Below are 18207 nucleotides of genomic sequence, written 5' to 3'. Positions count from 1 at the left end.
ACATTGTTTTGATATTCATTGCTTAATTTTACTTGATGAAATGGTAATAACTTATGTATATGTGTTTTTTTTTATTACAGTACCTCCATCCGTTGAACTGGATGTTAAACTTATAGAAGGTCTTGTTGTTAAAGCTGGTAGCACAGTAAGACTTCCAGCAATCATGAGAGGTGTACCTGTCCCCACGGCAAAATGGGTAACTGATGATAATGAAATTAAATCAGAAGGCAATTACAAGATAGATACAGACAATTACTCAACTGTTCTTACTATTAAAAGCTGCACAAGAAAAGACACTGGAGAATACCTGCTAACAGTATCTAATATAGCTGGAAGCAAAACTGTACCTCTTCATCTAACTGTTTTGGATGTTCCTGGACCTCCAACTGGACCAATTGATATTCTAGAAGTTACTCCAGAACACATGGTCATTGCTTGGCGACCTCCTAAAGATGATGGTGGAAGTCCTGTGATTAATTACATTATTGAGAAGCGAGAGTCAAAGAAGGAAACTTGGGGAGTAGTCTGTTCAGGAATTAGTCAAACCAGAATTAAAGTTCCACGACTACAGAAGGGCTGTGAGTATATTTTCCGTGTTCGTGCAGAAAATAAGATAGGCATCGGTGCACCCCTTGATTCGAAACCTGCAGTTGCTAAGCATACATTTGATCCACCATCTCCACCTGGTAAACCATCAGTTCATGATATTACAGAAAATGCTGTAACAGTAACTTGGTCTATGCCAAAATCTGATGGTGGCAGTCCAATAAGTGGCTACATTCTTGAACGCCGTGAATTATCAGGCAAGTGGATTCGTGTCAATAAATCACCAGTACTTGATCTGAAGTTCAGAGCTACAGGTCTCTTTGAGGGAAACACATATGAATTCCGTGTTTTTGCTGAAAATGTTGTTGGCCTTAGTAAACCATCTCCAGTTTCTGACCCAGTGAAAGCATCACGGCCCATCTCTCCTCCTGGCCCTCCCATTAATCCAAAGCTGAAAGATAAGTCCAGAGAAACAGCTGAACTAGTATGGACAAAACCGCTCAAAGATGGTGGTAGCCCTATTCTGGGGTATGTTGTGGAATGCCAAAAAAGTGGAACTGCACAATGGAGTAGGATTAATAAAGATGAACTCATCAGACAGTGTGCCTTTACTGTACCTGGGCTAATTGAAGGAAATGAATATAGATTCCGTATTAAAGCTGCTAATATTGTAGGTGAGGGAGAACCCAGAGAATTGCCAGAGACTGTAATTGCTAAAGACATTCTGTCCCCTCCAGAACTAGAATTGGATTTGACCTGCCGTGATATAATTACAGTCCGAGTAGGCCAAACAGCACGGATTATTGGCAAAGTAAAAGGCAGACCAGACCCTGATATAACATGGTCTAGAGATGGCAAAACATTAACAAAAGATAAACGTATCGATATCATTCATGAATTCCCTCATATAGAGCTGCAAGTGAAATCAGCTATGAGAACAGACCATGGTAAATACCTAGTTTCAGCCAAGAACAGCAGTGGACATGCCCAAGCATCAGCAATTGTTAATGTACTTGACAGGCCTGGGCCTTGCCAGAATCTGAAGGTAAGCTATGTCACTAAGGATTCTTGTATGGTTGCTTGGGAGAACCCTGAAGACAATGGTGGCTCTGAAATTACAAATTACATAGTAGAGTATCGTCAACCAAATCAGAGAGGCTGGTCGATTGTTTCTTCAGACCTTACTAAGCGATTGGTAAAAGCACATCTTGTAGAAAATCATGAATATTTCTTCCGTGTTTGTGCGGAAAACAAAGTAGGTCCAGGCCCAGTTGTTGAGACCAAAACTCCGATCCTTGCAATTAATCCTGTGGAAAGGCCAGGCCCACCTGAAAATCTTCACATTGCAGAAACCGGAAAGACATTTGTGTATCTGAAGTGGAGAAAACCAGACTATGATGGCGGAAGCCCCAACTTAACTTACCACGTTGAGAGAAAACTCAAGGATTCAGATGAGTGGGAAAGGGTGCACAAAGGCAGCATTAAGGAAACACACTACATGGTTGACAAATGTGTTGAAAATAAAACATATCAGTTCAGAGTCCAGACCAAGAATGAAGGAGGTGAAAGTGACTGGGTGAAGACAAGTGAAGTTGTTGTTAAGGAAGAACTTCAGAAACCAGTTCTTGACCTCAAATTCAGTGGAGTGCTTACTGTGAAAGCAGGTGAATCAATTAAACTTGAAGCAGGACTAAGAGGCAAGCCACAACCAGAAGTAGTTTGGGCAAAGGACAAAGATGCCGCAGATCTAACGAAATCTCCAAGGGTCAAAATTGAAACAACTTCAGACTCATCGAAGTTCCTGCTCACAAAATCTAGGCGCACTGATGGGGGTAAATATGTTATTACTGCCACAAATCCAGTTGGTAGCTTTGTAGCATATGCTACTGTAAATGTTTTGGACAAACCAGGACCTGTAAGAAATTTGAAAGTCTCTGATATTTCAAGTGACCGGTGTACAGTCAATTGGGACCCACCTGAAGATGATGGTGGTTGTGAAATTCAAAACTACATCTTGGAGAAGTGTGAAAGCAAGCGTATGATTTGGACTACCTATTCCTCCTCTTTGCTTATGAACTACACACATGTACTGCATCTGGTAGAAGGCAATGAATATATATTCAGAGTCCGTGCAGAGAATAAGATGGGCACTGGTCCACCAACAGAAACTAAGCCAATTATAGCAAAAACAAAATACGATCGACCTGGTCGTCCTGATCCCCCAGAAATCACAAGAGTCAGCAAAGAAGAGATGACTGTGGTTTGGAATCCACCAGAACATGATGGTGGTAAATCAGTCACAGGATATATACTGGAGAAGAAAGAGAAACGATCATTAAGATGGGTTCCTGTTACCAAAACTCCAATCCCAGAAAGACGCAAAAAAGTTCCAGATCTCATTCCAGGACATGAATATCAATTCCGTGTCAAGGCAGAAAATGAAATTGGAATTGGTGAACCAAGTTTCCCATCCAAACCAGCTATAGCAAAAGACCCAATAGGTAATGAAATTTTTCCTTGTTGCTGTATTTTAATTTAACAGATCTTTACCTAATTCTCTGGAATGCTTACTTCTGTGCTTTTGTTATCTTACAGAACCACCTGGTCCTCCCACTAATTTTAAAGTTGTTGATAGCACGAAGACCTCTATAACTCTTGGCTGGGGAAAGCCAGTCTTTGACGGTGGTGCTCCAATTATTGGATATGTTGTAGAAATGAGACCAAAAACTGAAAAAGCAGGTCCAGATGAAGGATGGAAAAGATGCAATGTGGCTGCACAAGTTATTCATACAGAATATACTGTGACTAGCCTGGATGAGAAAGAACTGTATGAGTTCCGAGTTGCTGCTCAAAATCAGGTTGGCCTTGGCCGACCAGCTGATTTAAAGGAAGCTGTCTCTCCTAAAGAAATACTTGGTAATTTGATGTTAACGCCTACAACATTTCTTAGCATTCTTCCAATATAATTGTAGAGAATAACCTTTTAATCTTTTAATATGTAATTTTTTTTCCTCCAGAACCTCCTGAGATTGAATTGGATGCAAGTCTGCGAAAGTTAGTCACAGTCAGAGCTGGGTGCCCCATAAGACTTTTTGCCATTGTTAGAGGACGACCAGCACCTAGAGTCACCTGGAGGAGAGTAGGGATTGATAATGTGGTCAGAAAGGGCCAAGTCGATCTGGTTGACACAATGGCTTTCTGTGTTATCCCCAATTCTACACGGGATGACTCAGGCAAATATTCCCTGACGCTTGTTAACCCTGCTGGAGAAAAGGCTGTATTTGTGAATGTCCGTGTCCTTGGTAAGTAACAAAAATAATTTTAATTTTGGTTTTAATGCTTATTGTTGAATTGTTAATATGATTATGGTTTCTCTCTTGACCATTCCATTGTTGGATTAATGGTCCAGCAGTGATCGTTTATGTTTTATCAGTGCAAACTAGTGGTTGGAACATTTTTTCTTGATAGATAGGGAATCTGTTTGATTAACTTAGCTGTCAGAATTGGAGTTGTCTCTCAGACAAACATACAAACTAGCTGAAGGAGGGGGGCAGTTTTAAGGTAAGGGCAAACTGATAGAGCAAGTTGTAAATTGGCTGAAGATATACGAATTTGGGAGTGCAGAATCCCTCTGGTAATCTGATGTGGAGTGGGAGATCCATTGCTTTCTAAGAGGGACTCTGTTTGCATCTGACTCTACTTGTGTGTTTATAAATAAACACAAATACAACAAATACAGCCCCCAGTGTTTTCTCATCGAAAGGAAACCAGACCCTGCAATACTGTCCCTAGAACCTGTCACCACAGAAGGAAGTGAGGTGCCTGTAACCATACTGATTGCGGTTTAGAAAGCTGTTATGTCATTTTGAATTCTGGTCAAACGCTAAAATGTGAATTGATATTTTTTTCATAGATACTCCTGGGCCAGTGGCAGAGTTCAGCGTCTCAGAAGTCACAAAAATGTCATGTCAGCTTTCATGGACGCCACCAGAGAATGATGGTGGCAGCCCTGTTACACATTACATATTGGAAAAACGTGAGGCTGATAGAAAGACCTGGGCAACTGTTATTGGTGATATAAAGAAGACAAGCTTCAAGTGTGCTAATCTTGTACCGGGTACTGAGTATTTCTTCAGAGTGACTGCTGTCAATGAATATGGTTCTGGTGTTCCAAGAGACACTCCGAAGCCAATCCTAGCAACAGATCCGCTAAGTGAGTATCTATTAATATAGATTCTGATTTTAAAAAAAAAAATCCAATGTATTCCATTTTACAATTTTTCATGATGGCAGAGACATCATGGAATTATCATTATTGATTAATTAATTGATTAACTGAATAAGAGCACTTTAAAGATGCCATCGAGGTTTGTAATTTTTAATGTTATTAATTTATTTATTTGTTTATTTATTTATTTATTTAATGTAACTGATTTTACTGTTGTACATTGCCCTGAACCTGGCACTGGTCAGAATAGGGTGATTCATCAAATATGCACTTTTAGACACATTCTGGTATTTCTAATACAATATAGAGAATCATTGTATGAATATTAAGATTGATAGCTTTCATTCACTAAGGAGACTGGGGCAGGGGGTACTTGATTAAAGACAGAAAGTGGTTCCTAACCTCTTAGAAATGGAAAGCCAATTCCTCCCTCCTAGCACAGACCTCCACTTTGTCTCCTGACCTGTTCCTGAGAATTCATAGGCCATCACCACCACCTTGGAACAAAAGTTTGGAAGCTCAGTGGGCTACAGCAGAAGGGGGAAGCAAGAAAGTTCAGCTTCACTTGATCTACAGATGTTTGGATACTAATCAATCTCAGAAAGATGCCCTGATCTTAGTAATAGTTCCATCAAAGTATTTTATTGCAAATATGTAAATGTTTTAATATTGGTTCCTGTTCTATTCTAAAGGTGAACCTGATCCTCCAAGAAAACTAGAGGTGACTGAAATCACAAAGAACAGTGCTACTTTAGGATGGCTGCCACCACTCAGGGATGGTGGTTCTAAAATTGATGGCTACATTATTGGATATCAACAAGAGGGTCACGCTGAGGATCACTGGACACAGTACTCTATTGTTAAAGATCTCAATATTGTTGTTGCTGGCCTGAAGGAAGGAAAGAAGTATAAATTCAGAGTGGCAGCTAGAAATGCTGTAGGAGTAAGCTTACCAAGAGAAACAGAGGGCATATTTGAAGTTAAAGAACAACTCAGTAAGTAACTAGTTATTATGACTTGTACTATTGAAATGTATTTTATATTTACCAAAACAATTGTTATGCAACATGTTAATGTTATCTTACTATTAAATTATAGCTGTATCCAACTTTGTGGGTCACAATTTTTAAAAAAATTATACTTCCTTATTGCCACATAAATTCCCTCTAGTGGATAGCAGGGTAGTCCTAGCAGAGTTACTCCATTCTAAGCCCACTGGATTGAGTAGGCTGAGTCTGGAGTAATTCTGCATAGGACAGCACTATAAAAGAGTCTAAAAGCTGTTTTGTGTACCAATTCATTGTCTCTGGAATCTGCTATGGTTTCTTATAACCCTCGAGACAGAGTGTAAGCTGTTGTCTCTGGCCAGAGTATTAAATACAGATCCTTGCAGGCAGCTTTCTGATTGCGTCTTGCTTGCATTACCTCTGCACAGCAACAGTACGCTGATTTGTATTTTAGTGTTATTTGTCATTTTAAAATACAATGCAATTCCCTGACTTTGTAAAACAGGGAAATATAATTTTAACTAAATAAAATGTCCTGACCTTACATATAAGGATGCCAGCCCTTGGTTAAGAATTATTATGATACTGAGACACGTTGAACAATGAAAGTACTCTGTAGAATGGCAAAAAAACCAAGGGAAAAGTCAAAGGATCAAAATTATGATTTAGTTAAAGTTATGAGGAATGTGACTCCTTAGAGCTAGTTTAATGGTGACTGTGTAAAAATGAGCTAAACACAAAACGAGCCAGCTTGGTGTAGCAGTATAAGTGCACAGACTCTTATCTGAGAAAACTGGGTTTGATTTCCCAGCCCACTCCTCCACAGGCTGATGTGACTTTGAGTCAGTCACAAGTTCTCACAGGGAACTCACGGTTCTTGTGAGTCAGTCACAAGTTCTCTCAGAGCTCTCTCAGCTCTACCTACTTCACAGGGTGTCTGTTGTGGGGAGGGGAAGGGAAAGAAGACTGTAAGCTGCTTTGAGACTCCTTCAAGTAGTGAAGGATATTTAATGTTAATTTTGTTTATTTATACCCTACCCTGCCCCACAAGTGGGCTGAGGGTGGCTTACAACAGTAAAAACAAACATCAGAATTAAAACATTGTAAAACAGTTTCAATAATCATATATATAAATCCAATCTACTCCTCCTCCATCTCCTCTTCTTCTTCTATAATTCTGTTATTGGGATGTAGTACTGATTCTTCCCTGTCTATCGCATTATCACCCCACCCTTCTTCCAAGGGGCTCGAGGCAGTGTTACCTTGGTCTCCCCTCCCCTTAGGCAGCTGACTGCACTGTTCAAAATGGTTCATAGTTTTATCCAGTGCTGTGGCTGTCTTTTTAATAATTGTCATCCTCCTTGGTCTGTGTGGCAGAAAGATTTTTAAAAATGGGAAAGAAGGATGTTATAGACAGAATTCATCTTGGCCCTCACTGCAAGAGCTCAAATAAGGGCCCTTTAATCCTAGCTGCTTCAGCCCCTTTGCATTTTTATTTCAGAAACAATGTATATGGTTTGAAGAATGTCATAATATAACATTGGGTTCAGGCAATCTACACAATGGAAACCAGAAGCTACAATTATCCCCACTATAGCCATGATATCATCTAAATACCTCACATGCCCAATAACACAGGCTATTGGTTTTTCTTTGGAATTACATGTGTGTTTTCCTTTGTTTGACTTCCATTTCAGTGCCACCAAAGATTCTGATGCCAGATCGTATTAGTATAAAAGCTGGACAAAAACTCAGGATTGAAGCACATATATATGGGAAACCTCATCCATCCTGCAAGTGGATGAGAGCTGAGACGGATGTAATGACATCCAGCCGTCTGGCTGTGCATAAAGCAGACAACATGTTTGTTCTTATTATTAAGGATGTAACTAGGAAGGACAGTGATTATTACAGTGTAACTGCTGAAAACAGTTCTGGAGTAGCAACTCAGAAGATCAGAGTTATCGTCATGGGTGCGTCCAGTTTTCTTTTCTGTGCTTAATTCTCAACACACGTTTTTCAATACATTCGCCAACTATCATTGTCTCATATATGTACATTTGTATCTTTTTATAGACATCCCAGGTCCGCCACAACCACCCTTTGACATTGCTGATATAGATGCTGATGCGTGTACTTTGAATTGGCATATGCCTCTTGAAGATGGTGGTAGTAACATCACCAACTATGTGGTTGAGAAGTGCGATGTTAGCCGAGGAGACTGGATAACGGCAGTTGCTTCTGTGACCAAGACTAGTTGTAGAATTGGAAAACTAACCCCTGGCCAAGAATATATGTTCCGGGTTAGGGCTGAAAATCGGTTTGGTATTTCTGAGCCACTTACATCTGATAAAATGACTGCGAGGTTCCCATTTGGTAAGTCTAGCCCAAATCATGTTACTATCCTTGTTTAAATTCTTCTAATGTTGAACAGATGAGGTGATGATTTTTTCTCATTTCTTTTACTGCAGATGTTCCTAGTGAACCAAAGAATGCACATGTTACCAAAGTGAACAAAGACTGCATTTTTGTGGCCTGGGATAGGCCAGACAGCGATGGAGGCAGTCCAATAACTGGTTATCTCATTGAACGGAAAGAAAGGAACAGTATACTGTGGGTGAAAGCCAATGATACACTTGTGCGATCCACAGAATACCCATGTGCAAACTTAATTGAAGGCCTGGAGTATACATTTAGAATCTACGCTCTGAACAAAGCTGGAGCAAGCAAGCCTAGTAAACCTACTGATTTTGTTGCAGCAAGAATCCCAGTTGGTAAGCAAAGCATTTGTATCCAAGGCATGGTGTGTAAATGTTAACAGAAAGCCAATTTAAGCCCCTTAAGCCAGCATGTGATTAAGAGCAGCGGATTCTAATTTGGAGAACCGTGTTTGATTCCCCACTCCTCCATATGCAGCCAGCTGGGTGACCTTGAGTCAGTCACATAAGAACATAAGAGAAGCCATGTTGGATCAGGCCAATGGCCCATCCAGTCCAACACTCTGTGTCACACAGTGGCCAAAAAAATTATATATATATATATATATATATATATATATATATATATATATATATATATATATACACACACACACACTGTGGCTAATAGCCACTGATGGACCTCTACATATTTTTATCTAACCCCCTCTTGAAGCTGTCTATGCTTGTAGCCACCACCACCTCTGTGGCAGTGAATTCCACATGTTAATCACCCTTTGGGTGAAGAAGTACTTCCTTTTATCCGTTTTAAACCGACTGCTCACAGTTCGCTCAGAGCTGCTCTCTCAAGAGCAGTTCTCTCAGAGCTCTTTCAGCCCCACCTATCTCACTGTGGGAAGAGGAAGGGAAGGAGATTGTATGCCACTCTGAGACTCCGAGTGAAGGTCAGGGCAAAAATCCAACTTCATCTTCTTACATATTGCAAAATAGGATTATTATTTTCCTTGATCCTTCTCAGTTTTTAAAAACTTCATTAGAAGTTCAGTGTATACTCATTGATAGAGCTAGTGCCTTACTTGCCTGTCAGAGAAAATGCATCCTGTACATCCATTGCATATGAAGTCGTTTCTGTCAGAAGCTCAAACTGCAAGAGTATGTTCAACCCCATTTGTTTTTAGATCCTCCTGGTAAACCTGAAGTCATTGATGTCGCTAAGGATGCTGTATCTCTTGTCTGGACAAGACCCAAACATGATGGAGGTAGCAAACTTATTGGCTATTTTGTTGAAGCCTGTAAGTTACCAGGTGATAAATGGGTTCGATGCAATACCACTCCCCACCAAATACCTCAAGAGGAGTATACTGCAAGTGGTTTGGAGGAAAATGCACAGTACCAGTTTAGAGCAATAGCGAAGACAGCCGTCAACATAAGTTGGCCTTCTGAACCTTCTGATCCAGTGACTGTTCAGGCAGAGAGTGGTAAGGAATATTATTAACTGAACATTGTTAATATTAAGCAATGAATTCTTCCTTCTTGCTGATATGTGCTCTTTGCAATTTTGTCACGCTCTCTTTTTTGTTACTTTTTAGTCCCACCAAAAATAGAGCTGGGTGTAAATATGAAATCTTTGCTGACGGTAAAAGCTGGAACAAATGTTTGTCTCGAGGCTAATGTGTTTGGAAAGCCTATGCCAACTATTGCTTGGAAAAAAGAGGGAGATGTCCTAAAACCAGCAGAAGGTATCAAGATCACTCAGAAGAGAAACCTGTCCACTGTGGAGCTCTTCAGTGTAAACAGAAAGCAGACAGGGGATTACACCATTACAGCGGAGAATGCCAGTGGTTCCAAGTCAGCGACCATTAAGCTTAAAGTACTTGGTAAGTGAAAGTTGCGTTTAAATAGCCGCACTTAAAACTTTTAGAAATGCATCCAAAATGAGACTTTCTTCACTGTCTTGCTTTGCTCTTCCAGACAAACCTGGTCCACCAGCTTCTGTTAAGATCACAAACATGTACACAGATCGAGCAATGCTGTCTTGGGAACCGCCACTTGAAGATGGAGGGTCAGACATTACTAATTACATTATTGACAAGCGGGAAACAAGCAGGCCCAACTGGGCTCAAGTCACTGCCAATGTCCCAATCACTAGCTGCAGTGTTGAGAAACTGATTGAAGGACATGAGTACCAGTTCCGCATTTGTGCTGAAAATAAATTCGGAGTAGGAGACCCCATCTTGACTGAATCAGCAGTGGCTAAAAACCCTTATGGTAAGTTTCTCTTACTAACACCTTCTGAACGTATGATCTCCAACACGGTGATGACCATGGATGCCTGCCAGTGTGTTTCCTGACACCCACTTGTTTCTTTACACATCCTGTCATGGCTTTCCTCCATTTCACTGGAGTAAGAAATGCTCCAGAAGGATCATCTTTGTGCAGGGGTCATTTCGTAGAAAGAGAGATGCCGGAGCTCATTAGCACAACTCATTTGGATATGCCACACACCCCTGAAATCACCAGAAGGGGTACTAAATTATATCAGCTCAGCATTTACTTTAAAATGTTTCTTGAATTATAATTCTGAACTGTGGCACTTTAATTTAATTTATATTTGATAAATTTTAATTGTTAATTAACTTAACCTGAATTGTATCTAACTATTTTAATTGTTTTAATGTATTGGTGGATTTTAGTGTAATCATGGTGTAAACCATGTCATGTGAGCCGCCCTGAGCCCGCTTCGGAGGGGGAGGGGGGGATATAAGAATAAATTTATTATTATTATTATTATTGTTATTGTTATAATAAAACCTTACTCCCATCATATTTTTTAAATTACTTTCTCCTATGTGGCCACAGCAGCATGATGAAGATTCCCATCTATCTGCTTTATATGTTTTGGTTATTTTTCCATTTTTTTTGTGGGGGGAAAATATTAGAAATCTTAGAGTACAGCAAAAATCTCTACAGGATTTGAACAATGGAGCCCAGAAGCAAGTATTGCGGGGAGGGGGGGAAAGATAAGAAAAAGAACTCAATAAAATTTAGAGGTTCAGGAGCTCCACTCCTGTGAGCTCCAAAATGAGGCCTGTCTTTGTGTCTTTAGGAAACACCCATTTGGAAACTATTGCCTCTATCATAGGAGGACACTCGGCTTGGAACCTCTTGATGTTTTTTGGAACTTCCTGATATTTTGTGGTTATACCTAGCCCCCGTGGCAGCTGTTTGGTGGTTGCTCCTCTTAGAGCATCCATTTTATTATGACACCCACTGCCTGTTCTTAGAATTCCAGAAGTGCCCACATGCTCAAAAAAAATTGGGGACGTCTGTTCTAACCAATTGGTGATGATTTACGCTTTAGCAGCTGGTTGTGTAAGTTGAAGGCTGTGAGAGTAAATTTCAAACCATTACTTACAGACGTACCTGGACCTTGTGAGCCACCCATAATCAGTAATGTAATGAAAGACTTCATGACTGTAAGCTGGAAAGCTCCTGCAGATGATGGTGGGTCCTCTATAACAGGATATATTGTTGAAAAACGTGAAACGAAGGCTGTCAACTGGACAAAAGTGAACAGGAAGCCCATAATTGAAAGAACTATAAAGGCTACAGGACTACAGGAAGGAACAGAATATGAGTATAGAGTGACTGCTATGAATAAAGCTGGACTGGGCAAACCCAGTGGTCCATCTAAGGCTGTATATGCTCGTGATCCTCAGTGTAAGTAAAACGCATATATGTTCATTCGTCTGTGTGTAGCTTGGGTGGAAGTGTGGGTCAACATGAGTGTATCCAAGTGCTTTTGCCAGTTTAAAGGTATGCACTGTGTAACTTCCTGTTTCTTTCATTCTCAGATCCTCCTGGCCCACCAGCATTCCCCAAAATGGTTGACACCACCCGTAGTTCCATAAGCCTGTCTTGGTCCAAACCAGCCTATGATGGTGGAAGCCCTATTATTGGTTATCTTGTTGAAGTAAAGCGAGCTGATACAGAAAACTGGGTCAGGTGCAATTTGCCAAAGAACTTGCCAGACACCAATTATGTTGTGACAGGGCTCACAGAGGGCACAGAATACCAGTTCCGCATTTATGCTGTTAATAAGATTGGATACAGTGACCCAAGTGATGTGCCAGACAAGCACGTCGCCAAAGACATTTTAAGTAAGTATCTTGGAAAGAAATTGACTTCTTGGTTGAAATGTAGATTGAGGGGGCAGTTTAGAAGATTTAATGCAGAGCTGGATTGAAGGAACTTTATAGCTCTGTATAGAACCATGTGTATTATAGATTTTAGTGTTCATGTCTGGTCCATAAACCCCTGTCTCTACGTCATAAGTACTGGCATTTGGTGCTGAGCACACTATGCTGCTCCATTCGTTCATTATAGGCAGGGCTTTGGGGGGTGGGGGAATACAGCGAAACATTCTAGAATCCCTTTGTGGAAACAGAATTCTCAAAAAAAGTTTAAAAGCTCATGAAGGGTACCCATGTGTTTCTCCTTCATTTCCCTCTTGAGAGTGCTGGCACCCCTTTCTCCAGGGGAAAAAAACCCACCCTGATTACAGGGAAAAGTGCTTCTCATGCCAGCCACTCTATCAGTATTCAACATTTCTCTATAGCTGTGGCCACTCCTTCTGGATTTCAGGGAGCTGCAAAGATGTCATGCCTTGACCTGTATAGCTCAGGCTAGTGCAGTCTCATGAGATCTTGGAAGTTAAGTAGGGCTGGCCCTGGTTAGGCCCTGGCCCTGGGAGACCACTGAGGAATACCAGGGCCGCCATGCAGAGGTAGGCAATGGCAAACCACCTCTGAATGTCTCTTGCTTTGAAAACCTTTTGGCAGGGGTGGCCAACGGTTGCTCTCCAGATGTTTTTTGCCTACAACTCCCATCAGCCTCAGCCATTGGCCATGCTGGCTGGGGCTGATGGGAGTTGTAGGCAAAAAACATCTGGAGAGCTACCGTTGGCCACCCCTGTCCTATGGGGTTGACATCAGTCAGCTGTGACTTGTCTAGGCGGGGGGCAAGGTGTCATGTGTTCTTAAGGCAACATTAGCACCATTTTTCTGTTAATAAATTAGATAATTAGACCACAGCAAGGACCTTAATTTGATCAGAAGTAGAATGCTCAGCAAAACAATATATTCTGCTCTGAGAATTTTGGCTCAGAAAAAGTATAAGTAACTACCAGAGTCTCAATGAGGTGGCATGAAAGCTCACAATTGACAGAGGAAAATGGTCTTCAGGAGAGTTTCCTCTATATCTTTGTCCTTCCCTTCCTTCATTAAATAAAATTTACATTCCAAAATAATTCCTCTCCTTTGCACTTTTCTTTTCTTTTTTTGTATCCTCCTCTACTCATTGAAACTGGGCTTTTTCTCTGTCCTTTAATCTATGCATTAAAGTGCATTGTTTAATGTATTTTTTTATTTAAAATGCAGTTCCACCTGAGGGAGAGCTGGATGCAGAACTGCGGAAAGCTCTCATCTTACGTGCTGGAGTCACAATGAGGATTTATGTGCCAGTGAGAGGTCGTCCGCCTCCCAAGATTTCTTGGTCTAAAGTGGGTGCTAACATAAAAGATAGGGCAGGAATGGACATCAAGTCCACTGATTTTGACACTTTCCTTCGCTGTGAAAATGTAAATAAATATGATGCTGGAAAATACGTCCTGTCTCTGGAGAACAGCTGTGGCAAAAAGGAATATACCATTGTGGTCAAAGTACTTGGTAAGTGTTACCATTGTTGCAAAAATGGCTTTAAAATATATATACCTATGATAGTATCCATATATTTCTATATTTTGGTCAGTATCTAAAATGATTATTTTGTGTTCATGCAGATACTCCTGGGCCACCAGTTAATCTGGTTGTAAAAGAAGCGTCTAAAGATTCTGCCTTCATTTCATGGGAACCTCCTTTAATTGATGGTGGGAGTCCAGTGAAGAACTATGTGGTTGAAAAACGAGATGCAGAGAGAAAATCTTGGGCTACAGTAGCTACAGAGTGTCCAAAAACAAGTTTCAGGATCTCTAACTTGGAAGAAGGGAAATCTTACTTTTTCAGGGTTTTGGCTGAAAACGAATATGGCATTGGTGACCCATGTGAGACGCGTGATGCTGTTAAAGCTTCTGGTGAGAAAAGTGCATTGTTTTGTCCTATCAAGCTATCAGAGGTCTTGTTCTGATTTTATATAGAACCTTATCCATTTTTTTTCCTTTTCTCTTAGAAACACCTGGGCCAGTGGTAGATTTAAAGGCTTTGGCTGTCACCAAATCATCTTGTAATTTATCATGGAAAAAACCTATTAGTGATGGTGGAAGTCGTATTAATTTATATTCTGTTGAGCTTATGGTTGGTGAAAATCAGTGGCAAGAAGTGATGAGGTCTAAGAATCTTCAGTATTCAACAAGAGATTTGAAGGAGGGGAAAGAATACCTTTTCAGAGTGAGAGCGCAGAATGAAGCTGGGTATGGAACACCTAGTGAAATTACAGTGATAGCAAGGGACGATATTGGTAAGTGCATGGTTACATTCTCTTATTTACAGAGTGCATTATTTTTGTCAGTTTGGAGAACAACATTCTCAGTGAATATTCACTATATACCATGCATGTTTTGTTTTACAGTGGCACCTGATCTCGATTTAAGAGACCTGCCAGGCTCATGTTACCTAGCTAGAGAAGGAAGCTCTTTCCGTCTGAAAATCCCAATTAAAGGCAAGCCAGCACCAACTGTGACATGGAAAAAAGGTGAAGACCAGGTTCTTACTGAATCAGGAAGAGTCGCATTTGAAGCAACAGCGGTAAACACTACACTCCTTGTGCGCGATTGTCATAAAGATGATGCCGGAAAATATACCATCACACTGAAGAACGTTGCTGGAAGTAAAGAAGGCACTATTTCTATGAAAGTTGTTGGCAAACCTGGAATACCAACAGGGCCAGTGAAGTTTAATGAAGTCACAGCAGAAGCTATGACACTAAAATGGGGTCCTCCAAAAGATGATGGTGGTTCAGAGATCACTAACTATATCCTGGAAAAGAGAGACAATGTGAACAATAAGTGGGTGACATGTGCATCTGCTGTCCAGAAAACTACATTCAGAGTCACAAGACTCCATGAAGGCAATGAATACACATTCAGAGTCAGTGCTGAAAATAAATATGGAGTAGGCGAAGGCCTGAAGTCTGACCCTATCATTGCAAGACATCCATTTGGTAAGCCTGAAATAATGTGTTTCTTTTGGGAAACTTTTTATTGTTTTTGGTTTATTCTAATACTCTTTCATATTCATTTCATGCTCTAGATGTTCCTGATGCTCCAGCACCCCCCAAAATTGTTGAGGTTAGGCATGATGCTGTATCTCTAGTATGGACCGATCCAAAGAAGACAGGTGGTTCACCAATCACAGGTATTTCTTTTGAAGTCCATGATACTTAAAATTAGGGGCTATAGTGTGGTGTGATACTTATTCACAGGCTCTTTAATATGCCACCTGAGACTCTTCTGAGCACCATTCCCCAGTATGGCACTTGTTTCATGCTTCAAGAAAATAGGCATGGCCTGATGGGGGTTATGATTGGCTGGGGGCTTCCACTTAACACAAAGAAAGGTTCTTACCAAGCTGTTTCCTACAATGGCAGAATTCAACTTGGAAACTAAGTAAGTGTTTATATTTAAACATCTACCTAATAAAGAGTTCTGGAAAACTTGAAAGCCTGCTCTAGGGGGAGACCACAATACATGCTCAGAGGTACTCTGGTAATTTGAAAGGTTATAGTTATACATTTAATATTATGTCTTGTATCTGTTCTGCGTAGAGTGGTGCAGAGGGCTCTTCAGGTTGATTGTATATGTGGATATTAGCGGAAAAAAATTACAATCAGAGTAGTTCAGAAGTGGAACCAGCTGCCTAGGAAGGTGAGGAGCTCCCCTTCATTGGCAGTCTTCAAAACACAGCTGGATGATTATTTGTCGGATATACTTTAGGCTGATCCTGCATGGAGCAAGGGGTTGGACTAGATGGTCTGTATGGCCCCTTCCAACTCTATGGTTTTATGATTCTATGTGGCTTTCTGTGAGCCATTGATATAGGGAAAATATGAATAACTCTGAGGTGTATGTTATTATAAAGTTGTACACATACCTGGATAAATCTCATAAGGAAAAAAACAAAAACAGAATTAAATGGCAATTTTTTAACCAGAACAGAGCCTGTATATCAACATAGTATCTGTATTTCTCTGAATGCTTGCTTTCATAGGTTATCACATTGAGTACAAAGAAAGAAACAGTATTTTATGGAAACGAGCGAACAAGACTCCACTAAAGATGAAAGACTTCAGAGTAACAGGACTAACTGAAGGTTTGGAATACGAATTCAGAGTGATGGCGATCAATCTAGCTGGAGTTGGTAAACCAAGCCTGCCATCCGAACCAGTTGTGGCCTTAGATCCAATTGGTAAGCTATTGAAAGAGAAGAAAAGAGTTTTCAAGAGTTCTCATGCTCTTACTCTTCATTTTTTCTCATATTTTACATGTTCTGTTTCTTTTTTCAGATCCTCCTGGAAAACCTGAAGTTATCAGTGTAACTCGAAATTCAGTGACTCTGATCTGGACAGAACCAAAATACGATGGTGGACACAAATTAATTGGCTACATAGTAGAGAAGCGTGATCTCCCTGCCAAATCTTGGATGAAGGCAAATCATGTGAATGTTCAAGAATGTGCATTTACAGTAACAGATCTTATGGAAGGTTCAAAATATGAATTTAGAATTAGAGCGAAGAATACAGCTGGAGCAATCAGTCCTCCATCAGAAACTACAGGAGCTATTATATGCAAGGATGAATACGGTGCGTATGCCGTATAAAACGCATGTGTTGCATTTGCTTAAATTAATGCATAAGTGTTTTCTTTTCCATTTTTATATTCTAAAAGAAGAATTTGTTTTCTTTTACAGAGGCACCAACAATTGTTATTGATCCTACTGTCAAAGAAGGCCTGACTGTTAAAGCAGGAGATACCATTTCAGTGTCTGCAATTAGCATCCTTGGCAAACCACTTCCAACTTCAGTGTGGTCCAAAGCAGGAAAAGACTTTAAGATTTCCGAGACTATTCACATTGAATCAACTCCAACTTCTTCTACACTTACTATAAAATATGCAGCTAGAAAAGATTCTGGTGAATACACCATCACTGCAACCAATCCTTTTGGCACAAAACAGGAGCATGTGCATGTAAAAGTTTTGGACATACCAGGTCCCCCTGGACCTGTTGAAGTCAGCAATGTCTCAGCTGAAAAAGCTACTCTCACCTGGACACCTCCTGCAGAAGATGGTGGATCACCAATAAAGTCTTATGTACTTGAAAAGAGAGAAACTAGCCGGCTGCTATGGACATTGGTCTCTGAAAATATTGAATCCTGCAGGCATGTTGTTTCTAAGCTTATTAAAGGAAATGAATATATCTTCCGTGTCTCAGCTGTGAACCAGTACGGCAAAGGAGAACCATCACAGTCAGAACCAGTTAAAATGGTGGATAGATTTGGTAAGCAGAACAAGTGAACAGTTTTTAAGATGAATTTGCTATAGCATATAAACAGTGTCAATATTTTCTTTTTTTTTTAACCATTTTTCCCCTTTCCATCCTAGGTCCCCCAGGTCCCCCAGGGAAACCAGAAGTATCAAATGTTACAAAGAGCTCGGTTACAGTGAGCTGGAAAAGGCCAACAGATGATGGCGGCAGTGAGATCACAGGTTACCATCTGGAAAGAAGGGAAAAGAAAGCCGTGAGATGGGTCAGAGTTACAAAGAAACCAGTGTCGGATCTTAGGTGCAAAGTGACTGGACTCTTAGAAGGAAATGAATATGAATTCCGTGTCAGTGCAGAAAACAGAGCAGGAATTGGACCACCAAGTGATATTTCTCAGCCAGTATTAACGAAGGATGCTGCATGTTAGTATGGTTTCTTTACTTGGATAAACTCGT

General features: G+C 40.5%; 1 protein-coding gene across 1 annotated transcript in view; it reads left to right on the top strand.

The window, feature by feature from the left end:
- The window catches only part of TTN (titin), a 356828-nt gene that overhangs the window by 286121 nt on the left and 52500 nt on the right, over nucleotides 1–18207 (top strand). Inside the window, exons 215-236 of the mRNA XM_060257371.1 lie at nucleotides 81–3047; nucleotides 3142–3462; nucleotides 3564–3848; nucleotides 4460–4759; nucleotides 5467–5769; nucleotides 7479–7754; nucleotides 7858–8157; nucleotides 8253–8555; nucleotides 9398–9697; nucleotides 9809–10096; nucleotides 10191–10487; nucleotides 11637–11939; nucleotides 12074–12379; nucleotides 13658–13945; nucleotides 14059–14349; nucleotides 14445–14732; nucleotides 14844–15434; nucleotides 15524–15628; nucleotides 16481–16678; nucleotides 16776–17072; nucleotides 17180–17767; nucleotides 17872–18174. Of these exons, the coding sequence (XP_060113354.1) occupies nucleotides 81–3047; nucleotides 3142–3462; nucleotides 3564–3848; nucleotides 4460–4759; nucleotides 5467–5769; nucleotides 7479–7754; nucleotides 7858–8157; nucleotides 8253–8555; nucleotides 9398–9697; nucleotides 9809–10096; nucleotides 10191–10487; nucleotides 11637–11939; nucleotides 12074–12379; nucleotides 13658–13945; nucleotides 14059–14349; nucleotides 14445–14732; nucleotides 14844–15434; nucleotides 15524–15628; nucleotides 16481–16678; nucleotides 16776–17072; nucleotides 17180–17767; nucleotides 17872–18174 (9498 nt within the window). The remainder of the gene's footprint in view (nucleotides 1–80; nucleotides 3048–3141; nucleotides 3463–3563; nucleotides 3849–4459; nucleotides 4760–5466; nucleotides 5770–7478; nucleotides 7755–7857; nucleotides 8158–8252; nucleotides 8556–9397; nucleotides 9698–9808; nucleotides 10097–10190; nucleotides 10488–11636; nucleotides 11940–12073; nucleotides 12380–13657; nucleotides 13946–14058; nucleotides 14350–14444; nucleotides 14733–14843; nucleotides 15435–15523; nucleotides 15629–16480; nucleotides 16679–16775; nucleotides 17073–17179; nucleotides 17768–17871; nucleotides 18175–18207) is intronic.

The sequence above is a fragment of the Heteronotia binoei genome, chromosome 16 (assembly GCF_032191835.1).
Source record: "Heteronotia binoei isolate CCM8104 ecotype False Entrance Well chromosome 16, APGP_CSIRO_Hbin_v1, whole genome shotgun sequence".
Taxonomy (NCBI): Eukaryota; Metazoa; Chordata; class Lepidosauria; order Squamata; family Gekkonidae; genus Heteronotia; species Heteronotia binoei.
The sequence above is the reverse complement of the archived record's forward strand: the minus strand, read 5'-3'. Positions and strand labels throughout refer to the sequence as shown.